At 62.1% G+C, this 23,734-nt stretch overlaps 1 protein-coding gene across 1 annotated transcript; it reads left to right on the forward strand.

The window, feature by feature from the left end:
- The first annotated feature begins 695 nt into the window (after positions 1–695).
- Positions 696–23,424, forward strand: CYP2R1 (cytochrome P450 family 2 subfamily R member 1). The gene is made up of 5 exons (XM_069740277.1): positions 696–939; positions 12,115–12,256; positions 12,711–13,343; positions 14,589–14,918; positions 23,055–23,424. The coding sequence occupies exons 1-5, from the start codon at positions 733–735 to the stop codon at positions 23,228–23,230; spliced, it is 1,488 nt and encodes a 495-aa protein (XP_069596378.1). The 5' UTR covers positions 696–732; the 3' UTR covers positions 23,231–23,424.
- Positions 23,425–23,734: the final 310 nt, after the last annotated feature.

Here is a 23,734-nt window from a genome sequence, read left to right on the forward strand (position 1 = left end):
GGTGAGGGGGATAATAGGGCGAGGGTTCACATGGGGGGTAATAGGGTGAGGGGGATAATAGGGCGAGGGTTCACATGGGGGGGTAATAGGGTGAGGGGGATAATAGGGCGAGGGTTCACATGGGGGGTAATAAGGTGAGGGGGATAATAGGGCGAGGGTTCACATGGGGGGTAATAGGGTGAGGGGGGATAATAGGGCGAGGGTTCACATGGGGGGTAATAGGGTGAGGGGGGATAATAGGGCGAGGGTTCACATGGGGGGTAATAGGGTGAGGGGGGATAATAGGGCGAGGGTTCACATGGGGGGTAATAAGGTGAGGGGGATAATAGGGCGAGGGTTCACATGGGGGGTAATAGGGTGAGGGGGGATAATAGGGCGAGGGTTCACATGGGGGGTAATAGGGTGAGGGGGGATAATAGGGCGAGGGTTCACATGGGGGGTAATAAGGTGAGGGGGATAATAGGGCGAGGGTTCACATGGGGGGTAATAGGGCAAGGAGTGAGCGGGGGTAATAAGGCGATGGTTCACATACGGGTGAGGGGTGAACACCTGTGACGTCACTTGTACACACTATATCGGCGCTGCCAGATGGGCGGGTCGGTGACGTCACTTATTTCTCTCCTCACCCCGCTGTTCCTCCAATCAGCAGACAGGGCTCCTCCGTGCAGCCAATCACGTGCAGGGTTCGGGTCACGTGTCCATCTGGTCGGGGTCGGTCGGCTCCGCTGTGAGATGTTGCTCGGGGGGTCCCGGGCTCCTCTCTGGGTGGTCGCTGCCGCCTGCGCCGCTCTGCTTCTCCTCGTCAGACAGGTCCGGAGGCAGCGGAGACCCCCGAGCTTCCCCCCCGGGCCCCCCGGACTGCCGCTGATCGGGAACATCCTGGCTCTGGCCCGAGACCCGCACGTGTATATGAGAGAGCTGAGCGGAGAGCACGGGGAGGTGAGAGCGGGGACACCGGGGAGGAGAGAGCGGGGACACCGGGGAGGAGAGAGCGGGGACACCGGGGAGGAGAGAGCGGGGACACCGGGGAGGTGAGAGCGGGGACACCGGGGAGGAGAGAGCGGGGACACCGGGGAGGAGAGAGCGGGGACACCGGGGAGGAGAGAGCGGGGACACCGGGGAGGTGAGAGCGGGGACACCGGGGAGGAGAGAGCGGGGACACCGGGGAGGAGAGAGCGGGGACACCGGGGAGGAGAGAGCGGAGACACCGGGGAGGAGAGAGCGGGGACACCGGGGAGGAGAGAGCGGGGACACCGGGGAGGAGAGAGCGGGGACACCGGGGAGGAGAGAGCGGAGACACCGGGGAGGAGAGAGCGGGGACACCGGGGAGGAGAGAGCGGAGACACCGGGGAGGAGAGAGCGGGGACACCGGGGAGGAGAGAGCGGGGACACCGGGGAGGAGAGAGCGGGGACACCGGGGAGGAGAGAGCGGGGACACCGGGGAGGAGAGAGCGGGGACACCGGGGAGGAGAGAGCGGGGACACCGGGGAGGAGAGAGCGGGGACACCGGGGAGGAGAGAGCGGGGACACCGGGGAGGAGAGAGCGGAGACACCGGGGAGGAGAGAGCGGGGACACCGGGGAGGAGAGAGCGGGGACACCGGGGAGGAGAGAGCGGGGACACCGGGGAGGAGAGAGCGGGGACACCGGGGAGGAGAGAGCGGGGACACCGGGGAGGAGAGAGCGGGGACACCGGGGAGGAGAGAGCGGGGACACCGGGGAGGAGAGAGCGGGGACACCGGGGAGGTGAGAGCGGAGACACCGGGGAGGAGAGAGCGGGGACACCGGGGAGGAGAGAGCGGGGACACCGGGGAGGTGAGAGCGGGGACACCGGGGAGGAGAGAGCGGGGACACCGGGGAGGAGAGAGCGGAGACACCGGGGAGGAGAGAGCGGGGACACCGGGGAGGAGAGAGCGGGGACACCGGGGAGGTGAGAGCGGGGACACCGGGGAGGAGAGAGCGGGGACACCGGGGAGGAGAGAGCGGGGACACCGGGGAGGAGAGAGCGGAGACACCGGGGAGGAGAGAGCGGGGACACCGGGGAGGAGAGAGCGGGGACACCGGGGAGGAGAGAGCGGGGACACCGGGGAGGAGAGAGCGGAGACACCGGGGAGGAGAGAGCGGGGACACCGGGGAGGAGAGAGCGGAGACACCGGGGAGGAGAGAGCGGGGACACCGGGGAGGAGAGAGCGGGGACACCGGGGAGGAGAGAGCGGGGACACCGGGGAGGAGAGAGCGGGGACACCGGGGAGGAGAGAGCGGGGACACCGGGGAGGAGAGAGCGGGGACACCGGGGAGGAGAGAGCGGGGACACCGGGGAGGAGAGAGCGGAGAGCACAGGGAGGTGGGAGCGGGGACACCGGGGAGGAGAGAGTGGAGACACCGGGGAGGAGAGAGCGGGGACACCGGGGAGGAGAGTGGAGACACCGGGGAGGAGAGAGCGGGGACACCGGGGAGGAGAGAGCGGAGACACCGGGGAGGAGAGAGCGGGGACACCGGGGAGGAGAGAGCGGAGACACCGGGGAGGAGAGAGCGGAGACACCGGGGAGGAGAGAGCGGGGACACCGGGGAGGAGAGAGCGGGGACACCGGGGAGGTGAGAGCGGGGACACCGGGGAGGAGAGAGCGGAGACACCGGGGAGGAGAGAGCGGGGACACCGGGGAGGAGAGAGCGGAGACACCGGGGAGGAGAGAGCGGGGACACCGGGGAGGAGAGAGCGGGGACACCGGGGAGGAGAGAGCGGGGACACCGGGGAGGAGAGAGCGGAGAGCACGGGGAGGAGAGAGCGGGGACACCGGGGAGGAGAGAGCGGGGACACCGGGGAGGAGAGTGGAGACACCGGGGAGGAGAGAGCGGGGACACCGGGGAGGAGAGAGCGGAGACACCGGGGAGGAGAGAGCGGGGACACCGGGGAGGAGAGAGCGGAGACACCGGGGAGGAGAGAGCGGGGACACCGGGGAGGAGAGAGCGGGGACACCGGGGAGGAGAGAGCGGGGACACCGGGGAGGAGAGAGCGGGGACACCGGGGAGGAGAGAGCGGAGACACCGGGGAGGAGAGAGCGGAGACACCGGGGAGGAGAGAGCGGAGACACCGGGGAGGAGAGAGCGGGGACACCGGGGAGGAGAGGGGAGACACCGGGGAGGAGAGAGCGGGGACACCGGGGAGGAGAGAGCGGAGACACCGGGGAGGAGAGAGCGGGGACACCGGGGAGGAGAGAGCGGAGACACCGGGGAGGAGAGAGCGGGGACACCGGGGAGGAGAGAGCGGGGACACCGGGGAGGAGAGAGCGGGGACACCGGGGAGGAGAGAGCGGAGACACCGGGGAGGAGAGAGCGGAGACACCGGGGAGGAGAGAGCGGAGAGCACAGGGAGGTGGGAGCGGGGACACCGGGGAGGAGAGAGTGGAGAGAGCGGGGACACCGGGGAGGAGAGTGGAGACACCGGGGAGGAGAGAGCGGGGACACCGGGGAGGAGAGAGCGGGGACACCGGGGAGGAGAGAGCGGAGACACCGGGGAGGAGAGAGCGGAGACACCGGGGAGGAGAGAGCGGGGACACCGGGGAGGAGAGAGCGGGGACACCGGGGAGGAGAGTGGAGACACCGGGGAGGAGAGAGCGGGGACACCGGGGAGGAGAGAGCGGAGACACCGGGGAGGAGAGAGCGGGGACACCGGGGAGGAGAGAGCGGAGACACCGGGGAGGAGAGAGCGGGGACACCGGGGAGGAGAGAGCGGGGACACCGGGGAGGAGAGAGCGGAGACACCGGGGAGGAGAGAGCGGAGACACCGGGGAGGAGAGAGCGGAGAGCACAGGGAGGTGGGAGCGGGGACACCGGGGAGGAGAGAGCGGAGACACCGGGGAGGAGAGAGCGGGGACACCGGGGAGGTGAGAGCGGGGACACCGGGGAGGAGAAAGCGGGGACACCGGGGAGGAGAGAGCGGAGACACCGGGGAGGAGAGAGCGGAGAGCACAGGGAGGTGGGAGCGGGGACACCGGGGAGGAGAGAGCGGAGACACCGGGGAGGAGAGAGCGGGGACACCGGGGAGGTGAGAGCGGGGACACCGGGGAGGAGAGAGCGGGGACACCGGGGAGGTGAGAGCGGGGACACCGGGGAGGAGAGAGCGGAGACACCGGGGAGGAGAGAGCGGGGGACACCGGGGAGGAGAGAGCGGGGGACACCGGGGAGGAGAGAGCGGGGGACACCGGGGAGAAGAGAGCGGGGGACACCGGGGAGGAGAGAGCGGAGACACCGGGGAGGAGAGAGCGGGGACACCGGGGAGGAGAGAGCGGAGAGCACGGGGAGGAGAGAGCGGGGACACCGGGGAGGAGAGAGCGGGGACACCGGGGAGGAGAGAGCGGGGACACCGGGGAGGAGAGAGCGGGGGACACCGGGGAGGAGAGAGCGGGGACACCGGGGAGGAGAGAGCGGGGACACCGGGGAGGAGAGAGCGGGGACACCGGGGAGGAGAGAGCGGGGACACCGGGGAGGAGAGAGCGGGGACACCGGGGAGGAGAGAGCGGGGACACCGGGGAGGAGAGAGCGGGGACACCGGGGAGGAGAGAGCGGGGACACCGGGGAGGTGAGAGCGGGGACACCGGGGAGGTGAGAGCGGGGACACCGGGGAGGTGAGAGCGGGGACACCGGGGAGGAGAGAGCGGGGACACCGGGGAGGAGAGAGCGGCGACACCGGGGAGGAGAGAGCGGGGGACACCGGGGAGTACGGGGGACACCGGGGAGTACGGGGAGGAGAGAGCGGGGACACCGGGGAGGTGAGAGCGGGGACACCGGGGAGGAGAGAGCGGGGACACCGGGGAGGAGAGAGCGGAGACACCGGGGAGGAGAGAGCGGGGGACATCGGGGAGTACGGGGAGGAGAGAGCGGGGGACACCGGGGAGGAGAGAGCGGGGGACACCGGGGAGGAGAGAGCGGGGGACACCGGGGAGGAGAGAGCGGGGGACACCGGGGAGGAGAGAGCGGGGGACACCGGGGAGGAGAGAGCGGGGGACACAGGGGAGTACGGGGAGGAGAGAGCGGGGGACACCGGGGAGGAGAGAGTGGGGGACACCGGGGAGTACGGGGAGGAGAGAGCGGGGGACACCGGGGAGGAGAGAGCGGGGGACACCGGGGAGGAGAGAGCGGGGGACACCGGGGAGAAGAGAGCGGGGGACACCGGGGAGGAGAGAGCGGGGACACCGGGGAGGAGAGAGCGGGGACACCGGGGAGGAGAGAGCGGGGACACCGGGGAGGAGAGAGCGGAGACACCGGGGAGGAGAGAGCGGAGACACCGGGGAGGAGAGAGCGGGGACACCGGGGAGGAGAGAGCGGGGGACACCGGGGAGGTGAGAGCGGAGAGCACGGGGCGGGGACACCGGGGAGGAGAGAGCGGAGAGCACGGGGAGGAGAGAGCGGAGAGCACGGGGAGGAGAGAGCGGGGACACCGGGGAGGTGAGAGGGGGGGACACCGGGGAGGAGAGAGCGGAGAGCACGGGGAGGAGAGAGCGGAGAGCACGGGGAGGAGAGAGCGGAGAGCACGGGGAGGAGAGAGCGGGGACACCGGGGAGGTGTGAGCGGAGAGCACGGAGAGGTGAGAGCGGGGACACCGGGGAGGTGAGAGCACGGGGAGGAGAGAGCGGGGACACCGGGGAGGAGAGAGCGGGGGACACCGGGGAGGAGAGAGCGGGGACACCGGGGAGGAGAGAGCGGGGGACACCGGGGAGGTGAGAGCTGAGAGAACGGGGAGGAGAGAGCGGAGAGCACGGGGAGGAGAGAGCGGGGACACCGGGGAGGTGAGAGCGGAGAGCACGGGGAGGAGAGAGCGGGGACACCGGGGAGGAGAGAGCGGGGGACACCGGGGAGGAGAGAGCGGGGACACCGGGGAGGAGAGAGCGGGGACACCGGGGAGGAGAGAGCGGGGACACCGGGGAGGAGAGAGCGGAGACACCGGGGAGGAGAGAGCGGGGGAGTACGGGGAGGAGAGAGCGGGGGACACCGGGGAGGAGAGAGCGGGGGACACCGGGGAGGAGAGAGCGGGGGACACCGGGGAGGAGAGAGCGGGGGACACCGGGGAGTACGGGGAGGAGAGAGCGGGGGACACCGGGGAGGAGAGAGTGGGGGACACCGGGGAGTACGGGGAGGAGAGAGCGGGGGACACCGGGGAGGAGAGAGCGGGGGACACCGGGGAGGAGAGAGCGGGGACACCGGGGAGGAGAGAGCGGGGACACCGGGGAGGAGAGAGCGGGGACACCGGGGAGGAGAGAGCGGAGACACCGGGGAGGAGAGAGCGGAGACACCGGGGAGGAGAGAGCGGGGACACCGGGGAGGAGAGAGCGGGGGACACCGGGGAGGTGAGAGCGGAGAGCACGGGGAGGAGAGAGCGGGGACACCGGGGAGGAGAGAGCGGAGAGCACGGGGAGGAGAGAGCGGAGAGCACGGGGAGGAGAGAGCGGGGACACCGGGGAGGTGAGAGGGGGGGACACCGGGGAGGAGAGAGCGGAGAGCACGGGGAGGAGAGAGCGGAGAGCACGGGGAGGAGAGAGCGGGGACACCGGGGAGGTGTGAGCGGAGAGCACGGAGAGGTGAGAGCGGAGAGAGCGGGGACACCGGGGAGGTGAGAGCGGAGAGCACGGGGAGGAGAGAGCGGGGACACCGGGGAGGAGAGAGCGGGGACACCGGGGAGGAGAGAGCGGGGGACACCGGGGAGGTGAGAGCTGAGAGAACGGGGAGGAGAGAGCGGAGAGCACGGGGAGGAGAGAGCGGGGACACCGGGGAGGTGAGAGCGGAGAGCACGGGGAGGAGAGAGCGGGGACACCGGGGAGGAGAGAGCGGGGGACACCGGGGAGGAGAGAGCGGGGACACCGGGGAGGAGAGAGCGGGGACACCGGGGAGGTGAGAGCGGAGAGCACGGGGAGGAGAGAGCGGGGACACCGGGGAGGAGAGAGCGGGGACACCGGGGAGGTGAGAGCGGAGAGCACGGGGAGGAGAGAGCGTGGGACACCGGGGAGGAGAGAGCGGGGGACACCGGGGAGGAGAGAGCGGGGGACACCGGGGAGTACGGGGAGGAGAGAGCGGGGGACACCGGGGAGGAGAGAGTGGGGGACACCGGGGAGTACGGGGAGGAGAGAGCGGGGGACACCGGGGAGGAGAGAGCGGGGGACACCGGGGAGGAGAGAGCGGGGACACCGGGGAGGAGAGAGCGGGGACACCGGGGAGGAGAGAGCGGGGACACCGGGGAGGAGAGAGCGGAGACACCGGGGAGGAGAGAGCGGAGACACCGGGGAGGAGAGAGCGGGGACACCGGGGAGGAGAGAGCGGGGGACACCGGGGAGGTGAGAGCGGAGAGCACGGGGAGGAGAGAGCGGGGACACCGGGGAGGAGAGAGCGGAGAGCACGGGGAGGAGAGAGCGGAGAGCACGGGGAGGAGAGAGCGGGGACACCGGGGAGGTGAGAGGGGGGGACACCGGGGAGGAGAGAGCGGAGAGCACGGGGAGGAGAGAGCGGAGAGCACGGGGAGGAGAGAGCGGGGACACCGGGGAGGTGTGAGCGGAGAGCACGGAGAGGTGAGAGCGGAGAGAGCGGGGACACCGGGGAGGTGAGAGCGGAGAGCACGGGGAGGAGAGAGCGGGGACACCGGGGAGGAGAGAGCGGGGACACCGGGGAGGAGAGAGCGGGGGACACCGGGGAGGTGAGAGCTGAGAGAACGGGGAGGAGAGAGCGGAGAGCACGGGGAGGAGAGAGCGGGGACACCGGGGAGGTGAGAGCGGAGAGCACGGGGAGGAGAGAGCGGGGACACCGGGGAGGAGAGAGCGGGGGACACCGGGGAGGAGAGAGCGGGGACACCGGGGAGGAGAGAGCGGGGACACCGGGGAGGTGAGAGCGGAGAGCACGGGGAGGAGAGAGCGGGGACACCGGGGAGGAGAGAGCGGGGACACCGGGGAGGTGAGAGCGGAGAGCACGGGGAGGAGAGAGCGTGGGACACCGGGGAGGAGAGAGCGGGGGACACCGGGGAGGAGAGAGCGGGGGACACCGGGGAGGAGAGAGCGGGGACACCGGGGAGGAGAGAGCGGAGAGCACGGGGAGGAGAGAGCGGGGACACCGGGGAGGAGAGAGCGGGGACACCGGGGAGGAGAGAGCGGGGACACCGGGGAGGAGAGAGTGGGGACACCGGGGAGGAGAGAGCGGGGACACCGGGGAGGAGAGAGCGGGGACACCGGGGAGGAGAGAGCGGGGACACCGGGGAGGTGAGAGCGGAGAGCACGGGGAGGAGAGAGCGGAGAGCACAGGGAGGTGGGAGCGGAGACACCGTGGAGGAGAGAGCGGAGAGCACGGGGAGGTGAGAGCGGGGACACCGGGGAGGTGAGAGCGGGAGAGAGCGGAGAGCACGGGGAGGAGAGAGCGGGGGACACCGGGGAGGTGAGAGCGGAGAGCACGGGGAGGAGAGAGCGGGGGACACCGGGGAGGTGAGAGCGGAGAGCACGGGGAGGAGAGAGCGGGGGACACCGGGGAGGAGAGAGCGGGGGACACCGGGGAGGAGAGAGCGGGGACACCGGGGAGGAGAGAGCGGGGGACACCGGGGAGGTGAGAGCGGGGGACACCGGGGAGGAGAGAGCGGAGAGCACGGGGAGGAGAGAGCGGGGGACACCGGGGAGGAGAGAGCGGGGACACCGGGGAGGTGAGAGCGGAGAGAACGGGGAGGTGAGAGCGAAGAGCACGGGGAGGAGAGAGCGGGGACACCGGGGAGGAGAGAGCGGGGGACACCGGGGAGGTGAGAGCGGAGAGCACAGGGAGGAGAGAGCGGGGACACCGGGGAGGAGAGAGCGGGGACACCGGGGAGGTGAGAGCGGAGAGCACGGGGAGGAGAGAGCGGGGGACACCGGGGAGGAGAGAGCGGGGGACACCGGGGAGGAGAGAGCGGGGGACACCGGGGAGGAGAGAGCGGAGAGCACGGGGAGGAGAGAGCGGGGGACACCGGGGAGGAGAGAGCGGGGACACCGGGGAGGTGAGAGCGGAGAGCACGGGGAGGAGAGAGCGGGGACACCGGGGAGGAGAGAACGGGGACACCGGGGAGGTGAGAGCGGGGACACCGGGGAGGAGAGAGCGGGGGACACCGGGGAGGAGAGAGCGGGGACACCGGGGAGGAGAGAGCGGAGAGCACGGGGAGGAGAGAGCGGAGAGCACGGGGAGGAGAGAGCGGAGAGCACGGGGAGGAGAGATCAGGGACACCGGGGAGGAGAGAGCGGGGACACCGGGGAGGAGAGAGCGGAGAGCACGGGGAGGAGAGAGCGGGGACACCGGGGAGGAGAGAGCGGAGAGCACGGGGAGGAGAGAGCGGAGACACCGGGGAGGAGAGCGCGGGGACACCGGGGAGGTGAGAGCGGGGACACCGGGGAGGAGAGAGCGGAGACACCGGGGAGGAGAGAGCGGGGGACACCGGGGAGGAGAGAGCGGGGGACACCGGGGAGGAGAGAGCGGGGGACACCGGGGAGGAGAGAGCGGAGACACCGGGGAGGAGAGAGCGGGGGACACCGGGGAGGTGAGAGCGGGGACACCGGGGAGGAGAGAGCGGAGAGCACGGGGAGGAGAGAGCGGGGGACACGGGGAGGAGAGAGCGGGGGACACCGGGGAGGAGAGAGCGGGGGACACCGGGGAGGAGAGAGCGGAGAGCACGGGGAGGAGAGAGCGGGGGACACCGGGAAGGAGAGAGCGGGGACACCGGGGAGGTGAGAGCGGAGAGCACGGGGAGGAGAGAGCGGGGACACCGGGGAGGAGAGAGCGGGGACAACGGGGAGGTGAGAGCGGAGAGCACGGGGAGGTGAGAGCGGGGGACACCGGGGAGGAGAGAGCGGGGGACACCGGGGAGGAGAGAGCGGGGGACACCGGGGAGGAGAGAGCGGGGGACACCGGGGAGGAGAGAGCGGGGACACCGGGGAGGAGAGAGCGGAGAGCACGGGGAGGAGAGAGCGGAGAGCACGGGGAGGAGAGATCAGGGACACCGGGGAGGAGAGAGCGGGGACACCGGGGAGGAGAGAGCGGGGACACCGGGGAGGAGAGAGCGGGGACACCGGGGAGGAGAGAGCGGAGACACCGGGGAGGAGAGAGCGGGGGACACCGGGGAGGAGAGAGCGGGGACACCGGGGAGGAGAGAGCGGAGAGCACGGGGAGGAGAGAGCGGAGAGCACGGGGAGGAGAGATCAGGGACACCGGGGAGGAGAGAGCGGGGACACCGGGGAGGAGAGAGCGGAGAGCACTGGGAGGTGGGAGCGGAGACACCGTGGAGGAGAGAGCGGAGAGCACGGGGAGGAGAGAGCGGAGACACCGGGGAGGAGAGAGCGGAGAGCACGGGGAGGTGAGAGCGGGGACACCGGGGAGGTGAAAGCGGGGGACACCGGGGAGGTGAAAGCGGGGGACACCGGGGAGGAGAGAGCGGGGGACACCGGGGAGGAGAGAGCGGGGACACCGGGGAGGAGAGAGAGGGGACACCGGGGAGGTGAGAGCGGAGAGCACGGGGAGGAGAGAGCGGGGGACACCGGGGAGGAGAGAGCGGGGGACACCGGGGAGGAGAGAGCGGGTGACACCGGGGAGTACGGGGAGGAGAGAGCAGGGGACACCGGGGAGGAGAGAGCGGGGGACACCGGGGAGGAGAGAGAGGAGAGCACGGGGAGGAGAGAGCGGGGGACACCGGGGAGGAGAGAGCGGGGGACACCGGGGAGGTGAGAGCGCGGAGGTGAGAGCGGGGACACCGGGGAGGAGAGAGCGGGGGACACCGGGGAGGAAAGAGCGGGAAGAGCGGGGACACCGGGGAGGAGAGAGCGAGGACACCGGGGAGGAGAGCGGGGGACACCGGGGAGGAGAGAGCGGGGGACACCGGGGAGGAGAGAGCGGGGGACACCGGGGAGGAGAGAGCGGAGAGCACGGGGAGGTGAGAGCGAAGAGCACGGGGAGGAGAGAGCGGGGGACACCGGGGAGGAGAGAGCGGAGAGCACGGAGGTGAGAGCGGAGAAACCGGGGAGGAGAGAGCGGGGGACACCGGGGAGGAGAGAGCGGGGGACACCGGGGAGGTGAGAGCGGAGAGCACGGGGAGGAGAGAGCGGGGACACCGGGGAGGTGAGAGCGGAGAGCACGGGGAGGAGAGAGCGGAGAGCACAGGGAGGTGGGAGCGGAGACACCATGGAGGAGAGGACGGGGAGGTGAGAGCGGGGGACACCGGGGAGGAGAGAGCGGGGACACCAGGGAGGAGAGAGCAGAGAGCACGGGGAGGAGAGAGCGGAGAGCACGGGGAGGTGAGAGCGGAGAGCACGGGGAGGAGAGAGCGGCGACACCGGGGAGGAGAGAGCGGGGACACCGGGGAGGTGAGAGCGGAGAGCACGGGGAGGAGAGAGCGGGGGACACCGGGGAGGAGAGAGCGGGGGACACCGGGGAGGAGAGAGCGGGGGACACCGGGGAGTACGGGAAGGAGAGAGCGGGGGACACCGGGGAGGAGAGAGCGAGGACACCGGGGAGGAGAGAGCGGGGGACACCGGGGAGGAGAGAGCGGGGGACACCGGGGAGGAGAGAGCGGGGGACACCGGGGAGGAGAGAGCGGGGACACCGGGGAGGAGAGAGCGGGGGACACCGGGGAGGTGAGAGCGGGGGACACCGGGGAGGAGAGAGCGGAGAGCACGGGGAGGAGAGAGCGGTGGACATCGGGGAGGTGAGAGCGGGGACACCGGGGAGGAGAGAGCGGGGGACACCGGGGAGGAAAGAGCGGAGAGCACGGGGAGGAGAGAGCGGGGGACACCGGGGAGGTGAGAGCGAAGAGCACGGGGAGGAGAGAGCGGGGGACACCGGGGAGGAGAGAGCGGAGAGCACGGGGAGGAGAGAGCGGAGAGCACCGGGGAGGAGAGAGCGGGGACACTGGGGAGGTGAGTGCGGAGACACCGGGGAGGAGAGAGCGGGGACACCGGGGAGGAGAGAGCGGGGGACACCGGGGAGGAGAGAGCGGGGACACCGGGGAGGAGAGAGCGGGGGACACCGGGGGAGCACTGAATCAGGGCCGCCATTATATAAGAAGTTGTGGGCTCCGCCCGTGTGTTCTCTGTGGGGTTATATTTGGTGACCTCCCACCTATTTCGTCTCCTCAGATCTTTAGTTTGGACCTCGGGGGGATTTCCGCTGTGGTGCTGAACGGCTACGACGCCCTGAAGGAATGTCTTTTGCGCCAGAGCGATGTGTTCGCCGACCGCCCGTCACTGCCGCTGTTTCTGAAACTGACGAAGATGGGAGGTGAGACATTCAGTCCCATGTAACTGCCTTCCGCCCCGTGTGGTCCTACACTTGGGAGGTGAGACATGCAGTCCCATGTAACTGTCTTCTGCCCTGTATGGTCCTACACTTGGGAGGTGGGACACATGCAGTCCCATGTAACTGCCTTCCGCCAACTGTGGTCCTACACTTGGGAGCTGAGACACATGCAGTCCCATGTAACTGCCTTCCGTCCCGTGTGGTCCTACACTTGGGAGGTGACACGTGCAGTCCCATGTAACTGCCTTCCGCCCCGTGTGGTCACTTATTCCAGTTATCTCTGGTGTCAGTGAAGGAAATTACTACTTTTGTTTCCATTCTGAATGTGGAAGCTTGTGCAGATCTGCGTCTTCTCGCTGAGGGTTTGTTACACTGTGTCTGTGCTGCAGACTGATGCCGGTGACATTTTGGGTCCTGACTGTTCTTGGGTTTCCAGGTCTTCTGAACGCCAAGTACGGCCGCTGCTGGACGGAGCACCGGAAGTTGGCGCTCGGCTGTTTCCGCAGCTTCGGGTTCGGGCACAAGTGGTTTGAGAGCCGGATCTGCGAGGAGTCGAGCTTCTTCCTGGACGCGGTGGACACGTACAAGGGCAGAGCCTTCGACCCCAAGCACCTGACCACCATCGCCGTGTCCAACGTCTCCAACCTCATCCTGTTCGGCGAACGCTTCCGCTACGACGACGGCGACTTCCTGCACATGATCGAGATCTTCAGCGAGAACATCGAGCTGGCGGCCAGTGCCTGGGTCTTCCTGTACAACGCCTTCCCCCTGATCGGCCTCCTGCCCTTCGGGAAGCACCGCCAGCTCTTCAGGAACGCCGCCGAGGTCTACGACTTCCTCCTGCGCATCATCCAGCGCTTCTCCGAAAACCGCACACCGCACTCACCGCGACACTACATAGACGCGTATCTGGATGAGATGGAGAAGAGCGCGGCTGATCCTGACAGTTCCTACTCCACGGAAAACCTCATCTTCTCTGTGGGGGAGCTGATCATCGCCGGCACCGAGACCACCACCAACGTGCTGAGGTGGGCCGTGCTCTTCATGGCGCTGTACCCCAATATACAAGGTGAGAGCGATATTATTAATGCCTGGCTGTTATGTCATGGCTTATCCTCCAGAGGTGCACTCACTGTTCTGCTGTTACATCGTGTCTTATCCTTCAATCACCTCCAGAGCTGCACTCATTATTCTGCTGTTATGTCATGTCTTATCCTCCAGAGCTGCACTCACTATTCTGCTGTAACATCATGTCTTATCCTCCAAAAACCTCCAGAGCTGCACTCACTATTCTGCTGTAGCATCGTGTCTTATCCTCCAGTCACCTCCAGAACTGCACTCACTATTCTGCTGTTACATCCTGTCTTATCCTCCAATCACCTCCAGAGCTGCACTCACTATTCTGCTGTAACATCGTGTCTTATCCCCCAGAGCTGCACTCACTATTCTGCTGTAACATCATGTCTTATCCTCCAGTCACCTCCAGAGCTGCACTCACTATTCTGCTGTAACATCGTGTCTTATCCCCCAGAGCTGCACTCACTATTCTGCTGTAACATCGTGTCTTATCCCCCAGAGCTGCACTCACTATTCTGCTGTTACATCCTGTCTTATCCTCCAGTCACCTCCAGAGCTGCACTCACTATTCTGCTGTAACATCGTGTCTTATCCCCCCAGAGCTGCACTCACTATTCTGCTGTAACATCGTGTCTTATCCTCCAGTCACCTCCAGAGCTGCACTCACTATTCTGCTGTAACATCGTGTCTTATCGTCCAGTCACCTCCAGAGCTGCAGTCACTATCCTGCTGTTACATCGTGTCTTATCCTTCAATCACCTCCAGAGCTGCACTCACTATTCTGCTGTAACATCATGTCTTATCCTCCAGTCACGTCCAGAGCTGCACTCACTATTCTGCTGTAGCATCGTGTCTTATCCTCCAGTCACCTCCAGAGCTGCACTCACTATTAGGCTGCTGTCACATTATCAGTATTTGGTCAGTATTTTACATCAGTATTTGTAGCCAGGAGTGGGTGATAAATACAGAAGTGGTGCATATGTTTCTATTATACTTTTCCTCTATTTGTTCCACTCCTGGTTTTGGCTACAAATACTGATGTAAAATACTGACCACATACTGCTGGTGTGACCGCAGCCTTATGTTAGAGCAGGATTTCAGACCGTCGGACTCCATGTCACAGTGCAGCAGAGCTGGCCTTGACTCTTATTGCTGCAGTGTAGAGCAGGGGGGACGGCGGGGCAGCGTTCCGCTTCGGTGAAGTGTAGTAAGGTGACATCACTTTGGTTTCCCTTAGTTCAGGTCCAGCAGGAGATTGACCTTGTGGTGGGACGCCATCGGACCCCAACCTTTGAGGAGAGGTCCAGCATGCCATACACTGAGGCCGTCCTGCACGAGATCCTGCGCTTCTGTAATATCGCCCCCTTGGGGATTTTTCATGCCACTTCCAGGGACACTGTAGTGCGGGGATATTCCATCCCGTCGGGCACCACGGTCATCACCAACCTGTACTCCGTCCACCACGACAAGAAATACTGGAGCGACCCTGAAATCTTCCGTCCGGAGCGCTTCCTGGACAGCAGCGGACAGTTTGCCAAGAGGGAGGCATTTGTGCCGTTCTCATTAGGTGAGGGTCCGCCGGGGATGATGGTGGTTGAGTGGCGATGAGTGAACTTGATTGGGTCAGGGCTATAGCACTTACCGAATAAGCTGCAGAGGGAACCAGGCTTCCTGGATCGCGCCGGCTGATGCGCTGTTTGGCTCCGCAGCTGCATGTGTCGCATCTTCCCGGATCGCTCCGGCGCAGCTGCTGCTTGTGTCGCGGCTGTTTGTTGGGCTCTCCATCCATGTGCTGTGACGGTCACACAGCCGCGACGCCGCTGCGGAGCCGGACAGCGCATCAGCCGGAGCGATATAGGAAGCCGGGTTCCTCTTCAGCTCATTCGGTAAGTGCTATCGCTTGAAGAATAAGGGGACCCGAAGAAATCCACTTACCTTCAGTTGTGAGGATGATGAGGGTGATTGCTGTTCCCCAGAATTTCCTGAATATAATGTATCAATGTAAATCTCATACGTTCTGGTTGGTCTTTGGAGGGGGCGATTCTGGAGATGGAGTGTAGCAGATGCGCCTCTGATTTTTGTATCGGGGTGTAGTGGATGTTGTGCCGCCGCTGATTTCTGGATGAGGGGAGGTGTGTAGAGGACGCTGTACCGCTTATTTCTGTATGGGGGGTGTAGTAGATGTTGTGCCGCCGCTGATTTCTGTATGGGGGTAGTGGATGTTGTGCCGATGCTGATTTCTGTATGGGGGGTAGTGGATGTTGTGCCGATGCTGATTTCTGTATGGGGGTAGTGGATGTTGTGCCGATGCTGATTTCTGTATGGGGGGTAGTGGATGTTGTGCCGCCGCTGATTTCTGTATGGGGGTAGTGGATGTTGTGCCGCCGCTGATTTCTGAATGGGGGTAGTGGATGTTGTGCCGCCGCTGATTTCTGAATGGGGTAGTGGATGTTGTGCCGCCGCTGATTTCTGTATGGAGGGTAGTGGATGTTGTGCCGCCGCTGATTTCTGTATGGGGGGTAGTGGATGTTGTGCCGCCGCTGATTTCTGTATGGGGGGGTAGTGGATGTTGTGCCGCCGCTGATTTCTGTATGGAGGGTAGTGGATGTTGTGCCGCCGCTGATTTCTGTATGGGGGGTAGTGGATGTTGTGCCGCCGCTGATTTCTGTATGGAGGGTAGTGGATGTTGTGCCGCCGCTGATTTCTGTATGGAGGGTAGTGGATGTTGTGCCGCCGCTGATTTCTGTATGGAGGGTAGTGGATGTTGTGCCGCCGCTGATTTCTGTATGGGGGGTAGTGGATGTTGTGCCGCCGCTGATTTCTGTATGGAGGGTAGTGGATGTTGTTCCGCCGCTGATTTCTGTATGGGGGGTAGTGGATGTTGTGCCGCCGCTGATTTCTGTATGGGGGTAGTGGATGTTGTGCCGCCGCTGATTTCTGAATGGGGGTAGTGGATGTTGTGCCACCGCTGATTTCTCCTTCGCCTCATTGGGGGACACAGGACTGTGGGTGGATGCTTCTGCTGCTGCTGCCGCTGCCAGGAGGCTGATACTAAGTAAATATGAAAAAAAGTTTAGTTCCTCCTCCGTGGTATACACCCTGACACTGGACACCGGTGAGCCCAGTTCGTGCTTAGTGTCTGAAGGAGGCACACCTCTGGGTCCAGACCTTTTGGACCCTTTTCTTCTCTACATCTTGGAAGTAAGACAGGGGCGACGGACCCTTTTGAAGGGGTCCGATCTCCCCAAACCATCAACGGGCAAGCAGGTGTGAGTATTCCTCCACGTATCCTTTCCCGCAACATGGGATTACTTGCTGGACTTAGCCCTGACCACCCTAAGGTAACAGAACCCTAGGCTGTACAGGTGCTCGTGGATTGTCCGTGCGGCCCCCACTGCATCACCAATGCTTGGCGGACGGTCCCTGTCCTCATCCTATGAAGGGAAGATGGAGTTAGGGTGCCTGCAGAGTCTTTTTTTTTTTTTAACCCCCCCAACCTTAACACCAAGAGGGGGGGGGGGGCTAAGGGGGCCTCCTGTGGCAGCGCTTCTTGGCAGGACGGATCTGCAGGTAACGCATTCTCTCTGCGGCTTGTGGCGACCAGCAGCGTCGCAGTCTTTCACCTACTGTCGGTGGAAGCCCCGCCCCTTCCGGTGTGTCTTTTTCTGGGTCCCCCCCCCTTCTTTCCTCGCCGGGGGAAAAAAATCCAGGCCCCGGCTTTGACCTGCTGTAGGCCGCAAGGACGCTGCATTTCCGACAGCTCCACCCACTGAGGAGGGCGCTCTTTTTTTAAAAAGGAGAAAGAAAGACCGCGCACACTCCTCTCTGACCGGTTCCACAGGACTGGGGTAAGTGCTACTCCCCCCAGCCTGACAGCAGCAATACCTGGATTTTTTCAGTCTAGAGGCCCTGATTATAGCATCTACAGAGCACCATGTCTAGAAGGACCAAATCTCACACGGTCTTATATACTGTATGTGTATCCTATCGGTCCGCTTTTCCGCCTGCCCAGAGTAATCGTCTCTGTGAGACCTGCAATTCTGAACGCGCTCAGGACCCCCCCCTCCCGCGATTTCCCCTGCGTCTCAGGTAGAAACTGCGGTGCTTCCACCGGAATGGGTCACGTCCTTGTCGCGATCCATGGCATCCCTGACTAAGGCAATCAAGTCCCTTCAGACCCCGGCTGGAGTCAGGGACAGCGGTTCGCCTGCCTGAAAGAGATCCTCTGAATCTCAAGAGCCTTCGGCCTGCAGGGGCCGCGCTCACACTAGGCAGACGCAGGGAAAGCGAACCCTCACAGCGTCTCCTGGTCCATCAGGTGCATCTGCATCTTGGAGTTCTGCCTTTCGTTCACCTTCCCCAGCAGAGAGCGGTGAACTCGGTTCAGACTATGATTCTGAGGGGTCCATTAACTTGGAGACACCTGGTTTTCAGGAGTCAGTAGACAGCTTAATTGGGGCCGTCAACCACACCCTGGGAGTAGAAGATGAACCCGCCTTGACCTCGGATCACAAGGTTTCATTCAAGAGGGCCAAGCAGTCTCATAGGGTTTTGTCTTCTCACCCTGAATTTGAGGACTTGGTCCAACGTCACCAGGAACATCCAGACACACGTTTTTCAGGTCAAAAGGCCTTGAAGGCAAGATACCCTTTTGCTCCTGAACTACATAATAAATGGGCAGAATCTCCTTCGGTAGATCCTCCAGTATCTCGCTTGGCCTCTAAAACACTTATCCCTTCCCAACGGCTCCCCTATTAGGGATCCTACGGATCGGCTTATAGAAAGTTTAGCTCGTTCAGTTTTTGAGGCTTCAGGTTCAGCCCTCTCTCCCTCTTTTGCGGTAACATGGGTAGCTAAGGCCATGATGTCTTGGTCGGAATCTTTGACTAAGGCTCTTCAGGAGAGGGACCTGTCAGTAGAGTTGACAGAAATGTCAAATCAAATAGCTCTTGCTGGGAGCTATCTGATCAATGCGTCCTTAGATGCAGCAAACTGTGCGGCATCTGCAGTAGCAAACGCAATTGCTATTAGAAGGGCTCTCTGGTTGAGAGCATGGCGGGATGATTCTACCTCTAAGAAATCGCTTACAACCCTCCCTTTACAGGGGGGCCGTTTATTCGGAGAGAAACTGGATCAGCTCATTTGACACCACAGGGAGGAAAAGCAATTTTCTCCCACAACAAAGGATTAAACAGCCTTTTCGTCGCCCGTTTCAAACCTTTTCGTAATACCAGATGGACCCCAGTGTCAAATCTCGTTGCGCCAGGTCAACCCAACCAGGACCGAGATAATCAGGTCTCCTTCAGAGCCAACCCTTTGGGAAGAATGCGATCCCAGCTGCCTAGATCAAGGGGATCTAGGTCCCATAGGTTTTCGGACAAGTGACTGGAGGAGTCCTCTGGTCACCACCGACAAGGTTGGTGGCCGCCTACTGTCGTTTCACCAGACCTGGCTCTCCATGGTTCATGACAGGTGGATAAGAGATCTGGTGTCCTCAGGATACAAGATAGAGTTGGTCTGTCACTCCCGTGTCATTTCTTCCCATCCTGTCTTCCCAGTTCAGAAGCCCGGCTTCAAGCCCTGTTCAATTCTATAGAGTCCCTTCAACTCCGCGGGGTCATCATTCCAGTTCCAAAGGAAGAGAGATTTCAGGGGTTCTATTCCAATCTGTTCATAGTTCCCAAAAAAGACGGAATGGTAAGGCCCATTTTGGACCTGAAAAGTTTAAACAGGTTTGTCAACATTTGTCGCTTTCGAATGGAATCCCTTCGGTCAGTCATTGCGTCAATGGAGAAGGGGGAATTCTTAGCCTCAATAGACATTCAGGACGCCTACCTGCATATTCCCATATTTCCTTCGCACCAAAGGTTTCTACGCTTTGCCATAAACAAGCTGCATTTCCAGTTCACGGCCTTACCTTTCGGGCTGGCCTTCGCCCCCAGAGTGTTCACAAAGGTCATGGCGGCGGTTGTGTCCATTCTGCACTCCCAAGGCATACTGATTTTACCATATCTAGACGATCTTCTCATCGAAGGGACATCGTTTTGGGCCAGCAAAGAAAATGTAAGCATTACTGTAGACACTCTTTCCCGTCTAGGATGGCTAGTGAACCTAAAAATGTCGTCCCTTGTACCATCTCGAAAAATTTATTTTCTAGGGATGGTTTTCGACTCCTCACAAGCTCTGTCAATCCTGCCCCAGGACAAGGTCCTGACTCTTCGGCAAGAGGTGAGTCCTTCGTCGGCCAGACTGCCATACGATCCGGTTCTGCATGAGGGTCTTGGGAAGGATGGTTGCAGTTCCATTTGCACAACTCCATCTTCGCCCTCTCCAACATGCACTTTTAACAGCATGGGACAAGAGTCCGTTCTCCCTCAACCTCAAGTGCCGTCTGTCTCTCCAGGTCAGGCAAGCCCTCGTGGTTAACCAGTCCATCCCTACTAAAGGGGAAACCCTTTCACCCAACCTGTTGGCTGGTAGTCACAACGGATGCTAGTCTCCTCGGTTGGGGAGCAGTGTCTTATCACCACACAGCTCAGGGACGCTGGTCCTCTCAGGAGTCAGATCTTCCGATCAATCTTTTAGAGATTCGGGCAGTTCGTCTGGCTTTGCAGCATTTTCGTCATCTTATGGCAGGCCACCCTGTGCGGATTCAATCAGACAATGCCACAGCCATGGCATGCATAAATCATCAAGGGGGTACCCGCAGCAGGGCAGCCATGCAGGAAGTAAAGCAAATACTCCGTTGGGCCAAGAGAAATGACTTGGTGATTTTGGCAGTCCACATACCGGGCGAAAAGAACTGGGTTGCGGATTTTCTCAGTCGGCAGGGTCTGGCGTCCGGGGAATGGTCTCTCTGTTCCGAAGTATTTCAACAAATGTCAGCTTTGGGGGACTCCAGACGTGGACCTAATGGCTTCTGGGAGGAAAACCAAGGTGCCCAGGTTTGTCGCCCGGTATCGAGATCCACAGGCGATCGCCGTGGATGCGTTAGTTCTACCTTGGAACCAATTTCGTCTCCCATATCTGTTTCTCCCTCTGGCGCTGCTCCCGAAGGTAATCAGGGAGGTCAAGACAGAGGGAGTACCAGTTATTCTGGTCGTCCCCGATTGGCCGCATCGGTCATGGTACACGGACCTAGTGCAGCTGCTCACTGGAGTTCCATGGCGGCTTCCAGAACGCCCGTACCTTCTATCCCAGGGACCGATCTACCACCAGAACTTAGGGGCCATGTGTTTAACGGCCTGGCCGTTGAATCTTGGGTTCGCCCCAAGAGGTAGCCACTACCATGATTAGCGCCCGGAAATCCATCTCGGCTCGTATTTATCATCACACCTGGAAGGTTTTCCTGTCATGATGCAGAAAGTGTGGACTACCTCCACTACGTTTCTCCATCCCGAACATTCTTGCTTTTCACCAGGCTGGCCTGGATTCAGGGCCGGCACCAAGTACTCTTAAAAGACAGATATCAGCCTTGTCGGTCCTTTTTCAATGCAGAATCGCTATTATATTCTACAGGTAAAGACCTTCTTGCAGGGAGTCGCTCATAAGGTTCCTCATTATAGGACTCCTCTGGATGCTTGGGACCTTAATTTGGTCTTAGGTGCCTTGCAGGAGGCTCCTTTCGAACCCCTTCAGGACGTCTCTTTAACTTATCTTTCCTGGAAGGTTGTATTCTTGCTGGCCATAACTTCCATTAGGTGGGTATCAGCGCTGGCAGCTCTATCCTGCCGTGCTCCTTTTCTACGGTTCCATCAGGATAAGGTGGTGCTCAGACCAGCACCATCCTTTTTGCCAAAGGTAGTTTCCTCATTTCACATTAACGAGGACAATGTTCTACCTTCTTTTTGCCCGGAGCCGATGCATCGGGTGGAAAAAGCTCTCCATACGTTAGACCTAGTGAGAGCACTGAGGAAGTACGTTTCTCGGACGGCTCCTTTTAGACAGACGGACGCACTGTTTGTCCTCCCGGAGGGTTGCAGGAGAGGATTCGCTGCCTCAAAGTCTACCTTGGCCAGGTGGATACGCTTGGCTATTCAGGAGGCCTACCGCGTTAAAGGAATGGCAGTTCCGGCTGGAATCAAAGCTCATTCCACTCGGGCAGTGGGGTGTCCTGGGCGCTTCGGCACCAGGCTTCAGCAGAACAGATTTGCAGGGCCGCAACCTGGTCCAGTTTGCATACTTTTTCAAAACACTACAACATCCACACTCAGACTTCTGCAGATGCAAGTCTGGGTAGTAGAAGGATTCTTCAGGCAGCGGTAGCGCACTTATAGTCGGTAGATGCCTGGATGTTATACTGGTGAGTTAATTCCCCACCCAGGGACTGCTTCAGGACATCCCACAGTCCTGTGTCCCCCAATGAGGCGAAGGAGAAATAGGGATTTTTGTGTACTCACCGTAAAATCCTTTTCTCCGAGACGCTCATTGGGGGACACGGCTCCCTCCCTATTAGCCAGATGGCTCCTTTTTGTTTTGTTTCTGACTTATCAGTCAGTGGGGTCGTTTCTAGACATGATTTTTCTGTATTAATGCTGATGTATTTTTTCTTTTATTCTCCTACTGCTTTTGCACCAAACTGGGTTCACTGGTGTCCAGCGTCAAGGTGTATATGACGGTGTAGGAGCTAAACTTTTATTCATGTTTACTTAGTGTCAGCCTCCTGGCAGCAGCAGCAGCAGCAGCAGCATACACCCACAGTCCTGTGTCCCCCAATGAGGCGAAGGAGAAAAGGATTTTACGGTGAGTAACAAAAATCCCTATATCTGTATGGGAGAAGGGTGTAGTGGACGCTGCCGATTTCTGTATGGGGGGGTGGGTGTAGTGGACGCTGCCGATTTCTGTATGGGGGGGGGTGGGTGTAGTGGACGCTGTCGATTTCTGTATGGGGGGGTGGGTGTAGTGGACGCTGCCGATTTCTGTATGGGGGGGTGGGTGTAGCGGACGCTGCCGATTTCTGTATGGGGGGGTGGGTGTAGCGGACGCTGCCGATTTCTGTATGGGGGGGTGGGTGTAGCGGACGCTGCCGATTTCTGTATGGGGGGGGGGTGTAGCGGACGCTGCCGATTTCTGTATGGGTTGGGTGTAGCGGACGCTGCCGATTTCTGTATGGGTTGGGTGTAGCGGACGCTGCCGATTTCTGTATGGGGGGGTTGGGTGTAGCGGACGCTGCCGATTTCTGTATGGGAGGGGTGGGTGTAGCGGACGCTGCCGATTTCTGTATGGGGGGGGTGGGTGTAGCGGACGCTGCCGATTTCTGTATGGGGGGGTGGGTGTAGCGGACGCTGCCGATTTCTGTATGAGGGGGGTTGGGTGTAGCGGACGCTGCCGATTTCTGTATGGGGGGGGTTGGTGTAGCGGACGCTGCCGATTTCTGTATGGGGGGGTGGGTGTAACGGACGCTGCCGATTTCTGTATGGGGGGGTGGGTGTAACGGACGCTGCCGACTTCTGTATGGGGGGGTGGGTGTAGCGGACGCTGCCGATTTCTGTATGGGGGGGGTTGGTGTAGCGGACGCTGCCGACTTCTGTATGGGGGGGTGGGTGTAGCGGACGCTGCCGATTTCTGTATGGGGGGTGGGTGTAACGGACGCTGCCGACTTCTGTATGGGGGGGTGGGTGTAGCGGACGCTGCCGATTTCTGTATGGAGGGGGGGTGTAGTGGACGCTGTGCCACCGCTGATCTTTGGCGCTTTGTTTGGCAGGCCGGAGGAACTGTCTGGGGGAACCGCTCGCCCGCATGGAGCTCTTCCTCTTCTTCTCTGCTTTTCTCCAACGATTTCATCTCCGATTTCCTCACGGATTTATTCCAAACCTGAAGCCGAAGCTGGGCATGACGCTGCAGCCGCACCCGTACCTGGTGTGTGCTGAGAGGCGGTGACCCCCGGGGTCTCCCCCACATCTGCTGCAACAGAATCTACAACTATTCTCATCATCTGCTCCGAGGCCCAGACTGGTACTGGAAGCTCTGTGATCAGTGGATCCCGGGGAGCAGCCATTACAGAGTTCATATGTTCAGTGCCTACAATTTTTTTTATATATATATAAAATATTATAAAAAAAAAAATTCTGCCCATTCTTACATTTTATTGATAAATCCATGAAATTCCAGTCAAGTCACAATCTTCCCGGCTGCGCCATATAAGCCATATTTTTAAGAATAAGGCCATGTTCACACGTAGCGTCGGGTCCCTGCGGGTCTTCCCGCAGCGGATTTGATAAATCTGCAGGGCAAACCCGCTGCGGTTATCCCTGCAGATTTATCACGTTTTGTCCTGTAGGTTCCGCTGCGGGATTTACTCCTACTATTGATGCTGCACATGCAGCATCAATAGTAATGTTAAAAAATGGTTACACCACCCACCCTCTGACGTCCCGATCTCCT

This window comes from Ranitomeya imitator, chromosome 9 (assembly GCF_032444005.1).
Source record: "Ranitomeya imitator isolate aRanImi1 chromosome 9, aRanImi1.pri, whole genome shotgun sequence".
Taxonomy (NCBI): domain Eukaryota; kingdom Metazoa; phylum Chordata; class Amphibia; order Anura; family Dendrobatidae; genus Ranitomeya; species Ranitomeya imitator.